Source organism: Delphinus delphis, chromosome 13, assembly GCF_949987515.2.
Source record: "Delphinus delphis chromosome 13, mDelDel1.2, whole genome shotgun sequence".
Classification (NCBI taxonomy): domain Eukaryota; kingdom Metazoa; phylum Chordata; class Mammalia; order Artiodactyla; family Delphinidae; genus Delphinus; species Delphinus delphis.
The window spans coordinates 33,994,714-34,007,134 of record NC_082695.1 but is presented as its reverse complement, the minus strand read 5'-3'; the positions used below and the strand labels follow the sequence as shown (position 1 = coordinate 34,007,134).

At 41.9% G+C, this 12,421-nt stretch overlaps 1 protein-coding gene across 14 annotated transcripts in view; it reads right to left on the bottom strand.

The window, feature by feature from the left end:
* DLGAP1 (DLG associated protein 1) overlaps window positions 1-12,421 on the bottom strand; it is a 320,351-nt gene that overhangs the window by 274,463 nt on the left and 33,467 nt on the right. Inside the window, exon 1 of one of the 14 annotated variants that reach the window (XM_060028720.1) lies at window positions 9,490-9,597. The exons of the other annotated variants lie outside the window; for them this stretch is intronic. Within the exon in view, the coding sequence (XP_059884703.1) occupies window positions 9,490-9,540 (51 nt within the window). The 5' untranslated portion in view covers window positions 9,541-9,597. Of the gene's footprint in view, window positions 1-9,489; window positions 9,598-12,421 lie in introns of those variants that run through there. 14 annotated transcript variants of the gene reach the window in all.

Below are 12,421 nucleotides of genomic sequence, written 5' to 3'. Positions count from 1 at the left end.
GGCAAGATCTAGCCTCTCATTAGATCCAACTGCTCCGTGTGAAAATGTGTTAATAAAATAGGGCTGGGATTTTGTGAGGGAGGCATGCATGTGTGGACTAGGTTTTCAAGATGTGTTTTCCATCTTCTTCCCAATTTGGGGTGTTATGGTGTCATACGATTTCAAAATCCAAACATGTTATTTTCTTTCTTCTTTCCTTTTTATGTTCAAACCTCCGCTATAATGAATTAGCTCTCCCTCCTCAATAACTTATTTATGTTTTTTCTATAAAAATGAAGCACTCAGACATAGGCGACACTTAAGTATATTCCCTCTTATGGTCCCTTCAACTTGATTTGTATGTGATTTTTGACTCTGTGAATACATTAATTTGACCAAGTAATGAACAATATTAACTTTATATCTTATACAAATGCATCCTCCTCATAAACAAAACTTCCAAAAAATACTAAATTTTTAAAAAACCTTAGACTTGATATAGAATTTTGTTTTGAGAAAGCAAAATATGCCAGCTTATAAAAGTCATGTGCAGTGATGAATGCAACACTACACGTTTTTCCCTCTGATTTCATGGTAGTTTAGAAACGAGACAATTTTTGAAAAGCCCAGTACATGACTAGTTGATGACATCTAATTTCTTAGTCATTTTAAAATAATGTAGATTGGGATAGAGCCACAAAATTAAAACCATGGAAAGGAGAGAGAGAAGATCGGAACTGTGTTAGAATAACAGACAACCCTTCAAAGCTTCCGTGAGTGCGTCAAAGAACTGAGTTTTCCTGATGTTTTAGCCCAACAAAATTATTCCCCTATCACAAACACAGGACTTAATTACAGAGTACTAAGAGGGAGTAACACTGTTACTAGTTTACTTGAAGTCAGGAAATATTAAAATGCTAGTTGTTCTTTCTTTAAAGCAATTCATCAGTTTTAATCAGGCCGATCAGGGTCTTTCAGATGTTAAGAAACAGCCCATTGCTTGGTTTATAAACAAATAAGACTAGAAATTCTCAGCAGTTGTAAAGCACAGAACTGAGCATGGTTGGTACACATATCTGTATCGCCTACAACGGCAGGCATCGTGCCTTTTACAGGCGGAAAGTGTTCAAATTCTACATGTTTGATGTACGATGTAGGCATGTATCACCCAATCTGGTAGCCAGCTGCAACTTTTTCCTGTTCACAGTAATGAATAAACTCTTAGAGCTTGTTAACTATGTAATTCAAAGTTTACAAAGTACTTCAGGGACTGCCCTCGTGGTCCAGTGGGTAAGACTCCGCACTCCCAATGCAGGGGACCTGGGTTCTATCCCTGGTTGGGGAACTAGATCCCACACGCATGCCACAACTGAGTCTGCATGCCACAACTAAAGATCCCACATGCCACAATGAAGATCCCGCATGCCCCAACTAACACCCGGCACAGCCTAAATAAATTTAAAAATAGGATGTAGGATGAGGATAAAGTAGTTTATAATTTATTCCTGAGACTTCAACATACTAATTGGGCCTTTTGAATTGCTTGCTGTGGGCAGAGACTGTAGATATTTAATCACTTGATAATTTATTAGTGATGCATTTAATTATTATAAGATAACTTTTAAAATTGAAGAATAGTTGATTTACAATATTGTATTAGTTGCAGGTGTAGAGCATAATGATTCAGTATTTTTGCAGATTATACTCCATTATAGGTTATTACAAGATAATGGGTATAATTCCCTGTCCTACGCAGCATATCCTTGTTGCTTATCTCTTTTAAATATAGCAGTTTGTATCTGTTAATCCCATACCCCTAACTTATCCCTCTTCCCTTCCCTCTCCCCTTTGGCAACTATAAGTTTGTCTTCTTTATCTGTGAGTCAGTTCATATAATTTTATTCCCAATATGAACACGACATGTTTGACTACTGCTCTTACTATCCATTTTTATAAAAAAAGATAATAGTAGTAACCATTAATGATAGTAGCATGCATTGAACATGACATATTTATGTTTTTTAAGGAAAAAATTGTGAATTTTAGACAAGTTTTCCTCAATTGTGAAATACAATAGGTAAAAACCCACCTGCGGTTTTATTATGCTTGAAAATAAATCAGTGTGCATTTAACATGGTATTTCGTTGTTCTCCCTTGATAGGCTGCCTCAGTTTAAAAAAAAAATCATGTCATAGGAGAGAAGGTGAATTCAATCTGGAAGTCCAGAAAACTTGTTCTTAAATTCTAGCTCCGATTTTGAGTTGTTGTTTGAACTATACAATACATGATAAAGGAATTAATACCTGTTTCATGCAGTTCTGGTGTTATTTCCTTTTATAATTTCCTGCTTTTGAAAGAATAGTGTAGAAGGCCTTACTTTCTCAAGACACTGACATTAGGGTTCCTGAACTGTACTTGTTTTCTTTATTCCACGATAACTCTGCCCACAGGATAAATGAATGAATGAATGAAGCCATCCATCCATCCATCCATTCACATTTATTTTTTGTTCTTGAAGCCCCCTTACATTGTGTGTGCTGTTTCCAGCTTTACTGAGCTACAATTGATATATAACACTGTGTTAATTTAAGGGGTACCACCTATCGACTTTATACAATTATATATTGTAAAATGATGACCACCATAGCTTAACATAGCTAACACCTCACCTCATCACATCACTTAAGTGCTTTTTTTTTTTTTTTTTTTTTTGCGCTGAGAATGTTTAAGATCTACTCTCTTAGCAACCATTCACATTTATTGAGGGCTTCCTATATGCCATGCACTATGGGAGCAGAAGATGCAAGTACTAATAGATTGGTATGTGCCCCCAGGGATCTCAATCTGTGGAGGGAGAGGTAGAATTTGTGGCGGGAGGGGAGCGAGAAGCACACAAGTGTGGCTGCAATGAAGTTACGACATTGCTGGAAAATACATACTAGACAGTGCAGTTACCATGGAAACTGCTTCAAGGAGGTCGTACTTGACTTGAGACTTGGATGGTGGTCCAGACTGCCAGCTGGACCCAGGGAGAAAAAGAGGGTATTACGCGAGAGGAAACAGCATATGTGGAGGCCTGGCCTCGAGAAAGGGCAGTGTGTTCTACAGGAAACACCAATTTGCGTACAATACATGGAGAGTTCAAAACAAACTTCACTCCAGACTGAGCCTCTCCGGATGGGATCGCTTTGTAGATTAAGCGGAAGGCACTCAACCTCTTGCTAATAATCTTGACTTGGTTTAAAGCACAACAGGTCTTTTTCAAAACGCCTTTTCTTGGATTGCCTTTTTCCTATGAGTAATAGGGAGCTGAGAACAATAGAAAATCGGTCCTTTGGTTTCTGTGGGTCTTTTCTAAGTCCACATTTCTTTTCCCTCCTCAAGGAAATCCCCAAACCATCCTTTCTTCTGAACTGATCACTCCTCGCCGAGCAGGGCCTTCTACCCTCGGCTTGGCACCCTCCCTGCCACACCCCAGCCTCAACCACCACTCACCAGCTCCCGCCTCCACAAGACCTCCCTTCTGGTTCTGCCTAAAATCCCCACCCAGGCGGCACCCTTCCACTTTCTCCTTCTGCCCTTCCTCTAACACACGGCACTGCGGTACCTCCAACCACCTGTCAGGCGCACATCTAAGGCTCAGAGGGCCTCCCCAATACCCCCTGCCCCACTCCCAGCCCCCCATGCAGCAACCTTTGTAATATCCCCTTTCTTACACTATCAGCTCCTTTGGAGTCATCTTTCGTTTCCTAAAATATCACCGCCGTATTAGTTTCCTGGGGCTGCTGTATCAAATTGTACACACTTAGTGGCTTCAAACAACTCACGTTTCTTCCCTTACAGTTCTGGAGGCCAGAAGTCTAAAGTTGGTTTCCTGGGCTGAAACCAAGGTATCAGCAGCCCTGAGCTCCCTCTGGAAGCTCTAGGGGATGACCCATGTCCTCGCCTTGCCCATCTTTCCTCCACTTCAAAACTAGCAGCACAGCATCTTCGAATCTCTGTTTCCATGGTCACGTGGCCTTCCCCTGTGGTCAAGTCTCCCTCTGCTTCCCTCTTACAAGGACCCTTGTGATTCCATTGAGGGCTCACCCAGATAATCCAGGATCATCTTCCCCTCCCAAGATCCTTAGCTCAGTCCCACCTGCAAAGCCACATTTGCCCTAAACAGTCACATTCACACTTTTCTAGGATGAGGATGGGCCGTATTTGGAGCCATTTCTCCATATACCCCATCCACCAACACTACCAACGTGGAGGAGGACTTACTCTGTGCTGGGCGACAGTTTACGAGGTGGGCACCGTTATTATCTCTGTTTTACAGATGAAGAAACAGGCACAGAAAGGTAAACTGATGTCTCGAGGCCACATAGAGAAAGCGAGGTCCATCCACCTTAGGAGCGTGTGCTCCTCACATGATGCTGTACTGTTGTCTCTCAGCTTTTGGGACCATGTACATCCATGGGTTGGTTTGGATCACAAGGACCCTAAAGACAATCACGGTCAACACAACGTGGATAATTGTCCAGAAGTCGTAGATGCCCCTTTTCTAGCTGCACTTCAAGAGATTTCTCCTGCAGAGAGCACCGCTAATTAAGGGGTCGGGTGGTAACAGCAGCAATTTGCTTCCCCCGAAAGGCCGCTGGAAGCCCCCTGAGTAGTCTGACGTCAAGCTATGACTGATGAATGTTAAGATCTAACTGAGCTCAGGCAAAAGCGCTGTGGAAGGAGTAATCACAGAGCAGGACCGGGAAAGAAATTCACGTTGAAAAGGACAATGGAAATAGAACAGAAACGTGAGGCCTAGCTACTCTCACCATGGAGAGAACAAGAAAGGCAGAAAAAGGCACTGAGCCTGGAGAAGAAAGAATACAGCACAAAGAAAGGTACTTTCAGGTTAACAATAAGGGAAGAACACACTCAGGGTGCATTGGGGAGGCCAGAAAGCAAAGGAACAGGCAGGTGGTGAAAAATCAAGGATTTTTCTACCATCCATTATTCATTTTTAAGATTAAAATTTTCTCTCACTCCAGGGTGGCAGTGGGCCACGTGGAGGATAGAAAGAGCTGGCTCCTGGAATCGAACAGACCAGGGGGCCCATTCGTTAATATCAGTGTTACTCATGGCAACCTGAGCCTCAGTCTTCTCATTTATGAAACGGGTATAAGCACACGAAGATGAAAGAATTTCCGTGAATGGCTTTAGCACGGTTCTTTGCAGGAATGAGTAACATAAAGAATTATTGCATTTGGTTTCTGCAACCTCATCAAAACAAAAGGTAATAGGGCTTCCCTGGTGGCGCAGTGGTTGAGGGTCCGCCTGCCGATGCAGGGGACACGGGTTCGTGCCCCGGTCCGGGAAGATCCCACATGCCGCGGAGCGGCTGGGCCCGTGAACCGTGGCCGCTGAGCCTGCGCGTCCAGAGCCTGTGCTCCGCCACGGGAGAGGCCACAACAGTGAGAGGCCCGTGTACCACACACACACAAAAAAAGGTAGTAAAGTCGTTAAGGGGTCCAAGTTTCTATTCATGCAGTCGGATAGAATTTTCTTTGGGCTCGTTTGTGGCCACACTGTGAATAAGAGACCAGGTATCTACCTTCATGAAACAGTGGAATAGGCAACCCCATGTAAAATGAAGGAGCATGATAAGGAAATAATGGATGTGATGAGAACTATGGGGAGAGACTGGACACAAACATGGCCAGTCAGAGAGGGCTTCTTGGAGGAAGTGTCATCTCAGCCAAGACTAAAAAGTTCACAAGGCGTAAATAAGGAAGAGAGGAGTTTGGAGTGAATGGATATGAGAAAGTTAAAAGTACATCAGTGTGGATGAAATGCAGAGTAGACAGAGGGAGTGTTGAGAAATCAGGCTGTGAAAGAAAAAGGACCCCAAGTATGTCACGCCCTGTAAGTCATGGGAAGAAGTCTGGACTTCACCACTGGGAGTATGGAGGAACCACTGAAGGATGTAAAGCAGAAGATTTACTGATTCTATCTGTATTTCAGAAACGTCATTTGGACGCTAGTATTGGGTTGGCCAAGGTGTTCGTTCAGGTTTTTCCGTAACATCTTACGGCAAAATCCGAGCGAACATGTTTGGCCAACCCAATATATAGAATAAACTGGATTAGAGGAAACCTAGAGGCAGGAAGAACACTTAGGAGGAATTTATACTAATCTAGGTGAGAAAGTATGGCGCTTCAACAAGGATAGTGGCAGAGGGGATGAAGAGAAGTGGATAGAAATAAAATCTGCAGGACTTGGTGATTTTCCCATCCATTCATTCATCCATCCAACCAACTCTTAGGGGTCTATCTTAGAGATGTAAGGGGAGGTAGAGGGGAAAATCAAGGTTTTCCCCTCTGTTTCTGGGCTGAAGAAATGGGTAGACGGTGGTCCTATTTACAGGAGTAGGAAATGCAGGTTAAGAAGTCTTGTGGGGAAGGTAGTGAGCCCAGTTTTAGAGATGTTGGCTTTTCAGTAATGCCTTTACTTTTTTTTTTTTTAATTTTATTTATTTATTTATTTTTGGCTGTGTTGCGTCTTCGTTGCTGCGCGCGGGCTTTCTCTAGTTGCTGTGAGCGGAGGCTACTCTTCCTTGCGGTGCGCAGGCTTCTCATTGCGGTGGCTTCTCTTGCTGCGGAGCACGGGCTCTAGGCATGTGGGCTTCAGTAGTTGTGGCACATGGGCTCAGTAGTTGTGGCTCACGGGCTCTAGAGCGCAGGCTCAGTAGTTGTGGCGCACGGGCTTAGTTGCTTCGTGGCATGTGGGATCTTCCCGGACCAGGGCTCGAACCCATGTCCCCTGCATTGGCAGGTGGATTCTTAACCACTGTGCCACCAGGGAAGCCCACCTTTACTTTTATAACGCAGATACCCTCGGCTCCTCCAGCCTGTGTGCGTCAACGAGGTAACCTTAGCGATAGTAACCAAGTGTAGCGATGTTCCAGTCCCCCTCTCATCTTTGCTCCTCCTCCACCTAATTCTGATTGTCCCCACAAATGGGCTTCACATGTATTTGGGAACAAATCTGTTTGCTGCCTTCTGCTCAAGCCTCCTCGCTGTGTGCCAAGAACTTGTTAGGATGGCGGGCCATCTGTGACCACGCTGTTGCCTCGGTTACCACTGCCCTCCGTGGATGGCGGCTCCGTGGTCTTTCCACGTGTGTGTGTGTGTGTGTGTGTGTGTGTGTGTGTGTGTGTGTGAGAAGGGAAGGCAGAGGTGCTGCTTTCTCTAGATTTTCTCCATTAATTAACACAAAGAGTTAATGAGTTAGTCTGTAACACCTGCTTTCATCTGGCATCACTAAGCATGCCTGGAAGAACTAGGAACTTTGCATCTCATGGTGAAGGGTGAGTGGGTTGACCACTGTAGACAAAAAGAATCACCAAAAGGATGCTGGTCAAAACCCCTGCATATTGGGCTTCCCTGGTGGCGCTGTGATTGAGAGTCCGCCTGCTGATGCAGGGGACGCGGGTTCGTGCCCCGGTCCAGGAAGATCCCACATGCCGCGGATCGGCTGGGCCCGTGAGCCATGGCCGCTGAGCCTGCGCGTCCGGAGCTTGTGCTCCGCAATGGAAGAGGCCACGACAGTGAGAGGCCCTCGTACCGCAAAAAAAAAAAAAAAAAAAAAAAAAAACCCTGCATATTGAAATCATCGGGTTGGTGGCAGTAGTGGATAAAAAGTCATGCTGGTATCAAAGTTTTCTTATTGTATAAATGACAGGAAATAGAAGACAACAACTTGGGGGTTAGAGTTTGCTTTCTAGTTTGTTCATTTCTTCCAACTTCCAAATGGACACAGTGCAGCCCATAGGCTCTGGATCAGTGATGCTGGGGAGAAGGGAAACGGGGGGAAATGTCAGAAATAAAGAAGCAATAAAAGTGCATGGGACAGTCAAGCATGGTCTGGAGTGATGAGGTCTCAGACGGAAAGGGGAGAAAGAGGAAAAGAAGACAAACACCTTTACGGACCCCAAGCACTCCGCCATGTTTGAGCTTCCAACGGTCCTCCACACAGAGAAAAGCTGTGAAATTGGACATATTTTAAAACCTTGAGGTATGAATAGGTAACATATGTTCTTAAAAATGAGCTGAGATAGACTAAAATGCTACACTCCTACTTCTCATAGGTTTTTGCTAAATTAGAGGTTTTTCCAGAGAAATGCCTACAATTTGTAGGTGGTACATGGGGGACATGTAAGTGGAACTAAGTCTTTAGCAGTGGCTGGCCCTTGTGCTGAAACTTAGCATCCCTTTATGCTTCTAGGAAAAACAGATACTGTGAACAATTTAGAGGAGGGGAGAAGAAAAATTCTTCCTTTTTCTATAAGAGTCTGATTGCAATGTTTAAAGATTTCCACGAAACAAAAATATCTGGTGTCACAGCTCATCTCCCACGCATAAAAACAAAATGGGAAAATTAGGTAGGAAAAGGAGAACCATTTCCTTTCCATTTCTCCAAAATTTCCCACATACTTTGGCTGTTTTGAATAGATCTTCTGAAATATCTTTTGAGGTCACCTACTTTGAGAGAACAGAGTCTCTGATTTTCAGGTGACATAGCAACGAGCCCAGAAAACAGAAATCTTATTTTTCATTTTTGCCATTCTTCTCGAAAAGAAAAGATGGTAATTTCGTCCCCACCCCATCTTGCTAAGCTTTTGCTAGTCTCGGGGATTTGTGCTCCGATCTGACTAAAAGAAAAATCTCCGTGTTAAGCCCTGAAAAGCTGGATCACAAAAAGAAATCCCAATCTCATAACTGTTTCATCACATTTTGATTTTAAGATATAGTAGCCAAGGTAGCCATGAAAGTCTCACAGGGGTCTGATGGTTTTTTATTCCCTGAACTTCAGTGGACAAACAAGTACGTTTTCCACACGAACTGAAATCCTTGCAGCCACAGTAAATCAAGAAAGTAATGAGGAAAATGCACATTCCCGGCACGCTGCTATTTTAAAAACAGTCTTACAGAAGAAAACCCACCTAAACCGAAGCTGTGGAATAATTTTAGCAATTGAAAATTACTACCTTCTCTAGAATAACATGTACTTAGAAATGAAATGACTCAGAAACCAGCACGAAGTATGCATTCTGCTTTCCTTGTAGCACATTCAACGTTTAATTTACAATATATCACGCTAAATACATTCAATCATCAGGGCTTATATCATGTTATCTGTCTTTGCTGCCTCTACCTATTCTGCTCTTAAGCTAAATTCACTTTGCATTATACATGATAACAATATTATCATACAGATGCCATTCTCTCTAAAAAGCTGGATTTCTCCCTCAGCCCCTCCAGTACCAATAAGTAACGAAATCAAAGGAAAAGGGCACACCGATGGGGGGTGGGTACTCTTTATGAAATTGTTCATCCCAAATTCGCAGGCATCGTGAAACATGACATTAACTCCAGTATGTTAAAAGAAAAATTATGGATTAGCACAGAAAACAAACACAAAGAGACTATTTATCTCCTTTTCCATAGCCCAGAATTGCCATTAGCTTACCTTATTAGCTGAAATGCCAAACAGAATGTCTTTATGGAAAAGTAAGTTCATTATTCATCTCAGCTTTGATTTGGTCTAGCGCAGCCGAGAGCATTTAGCTTCTCCCTGTGATTTGCCGATGCAAAGTGGGTGAGTAAGGCAGTAAACACAGAACTTGGGAGGTGGGGAGCGGTTGGCCCGTGGCTCACAACTCTAGACCTGCAACTTTACAGTTTCTTTCATATGAAGGTAGTTAACAAACTCAGATCTTATCACCGAAGTGACTACTTAGTGGAGATTTTTAAGTCCGTTCAGTAGGCAGGGCAGTTGCAATGATAATGTCCTGCCTGTTCACGGTCCCAGCAAAATTACCTTGCTGTTTTTAGCTTGGTGGATTCTTGGACTATTGATTCACTTTGCAGCACGTTAGTGGATAATATATATTTTGTCAAGGAGAAATCCACGTGGGGGAGCGATCTCTGTAATTTTCTTTAAAAAGAAAACCTGCTTGTCTGACCAGTGAACGGCAAGATAGATGCATTTTACAATTCTGAAGATAAGTGTGCACACACACACACAACATTGTGTTGGATACAACATTCCGGTAGCTCCTACAGACGGAGACCCAGAAGCAAGATAGCAATAGATATCTGTCCTCAGGTCATCGAATTCTCTTTCAGAATAAAAAGTCACATTCTTTAATCATTGATTCATTTTCTTCAAATGAATTAAACATGTTCTAGAAACCTTTCGGCAAACACTTTTTCTTTCTTAAAAAATGACTTCATAGAAAACATCCCAAAAGAACCTTATTTAGTGAAAGTGTCTCATTTCCAAGATGGGCAAAGGAAGTGTTGCAGTTTCCTCTCTCAAGCGTTTTACTTCACAGAATTCGAGCAGTCTCATTTACTAAGATCCAGCTTTACCAAGGAAAATATGCAATCACAACAGCGAGACAAGTCTTGGATAATCAGTAGACAAGGACAGCGTTACTGAACAAAGCAATTTTAGCTTAAAGACTGTTTAAGCTTTGACTTTGTCACCATGCAAAATCAAGCCCCCAGTTCTCTCCTGAATTAATGAGAGCATGGCTGCCTCCAATGAGAAATGATAAAGAAAAAGCAATAATGGTTGATTTGCCTCAAAATGTTAAACAGAGTTACCATATGACTCAGCAATTCCACTCTTAGGCATATACTCGGGAGAAATGAAAACACGTGTCCACACAAAAACTTGTACACAAATGTTCACAGCACCAATATTTACAATAGCCCCCCACAAAAAAGTGGAAACAGTCTTACAAGAGCCCAGACACAAAAGTGGAAACGGTCTTAATGTTCATCAGCTGATGAATGGATGTAAAAATGGGATATAGTCATATAATGGAATATGATTTGGCATTAAAAGTCAAGTATTGACACATGCTATACCATGGATGAATTTTGAAAACAGCATGCTGATTGACAGAAGTCATCACAGAGTATATGATCCCATTTATATGAAATGTCCAGAACAGGCAGGATCTATGGAGACAGAAAGTAGCTCGGTGGTTGCTCTATAGGCTTGTGGGCAGTGTACTGGGAAGTGAATACAAATGGGTCTCTTACTGGAGTGATGAAAATGTTCTTATTTAGATGGTGGTGATGTTTGTGCAACTCTGTGAATACGCTAAAACCACTGAATGGTATATTTTAAATAGGTGAATTTTATGGTTTGCACATATCTTAATAAATGTTAATAAAATTATTAATTTGTCATAGAAATATTGTCATATAATGGTTGCAACTACAAGAATTTGTTATATATAGTAAATTTTGCAAAAGGTAGATAGGGAGAGGTGGGGAAAGTGTCAAGATAACCCCAAACTTGCAAAATCCTTGAGAACTCATGGACTGTAGACCTACCTGAAGGACCATTTGTGCTGGTTTTTAATCATGGATAATTTTCCATAAGAAAAACCCCCCAAATCAGAGAGAGTGAGAGCAAGAGGAAGAAGACGAAGAAGAAGAGAAAGAGAGGAAGAAGGAGACTAGTTTTTTTATTTATTTAACTTTTTATTTTATATTGGAGTATAGTTGATTAACAAGGGGACACTTGTTTTTGATTAGATAGCATGAAAGGACAGGTGATTCAAGAAGGAAAGTAGGATCCCAAACCTTAATTCTGATGATATAACAGCAAGTGGTTGAGATGAGAATAAAAGAAGAAAGCCTTTAAAGAGACCAAAAGAATTGAACAAGGAGGGTTTTGAAATGCTCAAATTAAAGGAACTTGTTTCTAACAAGAGAGATGGGTTCACAATCAAGGAAGAATACACGTAAGTGATGAGCATCTACAGGAATTGCAGCAAGAGTGCTAAAACCCAGAATTAAATGAAGTTTGAATTAAAAAATAATAAAAGCGATAAAAAAAGCCAGGGACAGTAAAAAAAAAAAAAAAAGAAAAAGGTTTTGGAAAGATATGAATTGGAACAAACAGAAGAACAAGGACGATCCTGAGACGTGGTCCAGATGGTGTAATGTGAACAGATGATGATGAAGGAGGAGAAAGGGGAGGTGGAGAACTAAACATCAAACTCTCAAACGTTACCATTTTCTGTATCAAAGCAAAGGATCTGCAAATTGGAAAGGTTGGAAAAAGAAGCACGGTGAAGAGAAATCTGAATTTCAGGAAAACCTCTTGTATGCAGATGACTCATACATTTGTATTTTCAAAACTAAAAACAGAGTTACCATATTATCCAGCAATCCCACTCCTGGGCATAGATCTGGAGAAAACTATAATTTGAGAAGATACATATACCCCAATGTTCATAGCAGCAATATTTACAATAGCCAGGTTAAGGAAGCAGCTTAAATGTCCATCGACAGAGGAATGGATAAAGAAGATGTGGCGCATATATACAATGGAATATTACTCAGCCATAAACGGATAAAATAATGCCAGTTATAGC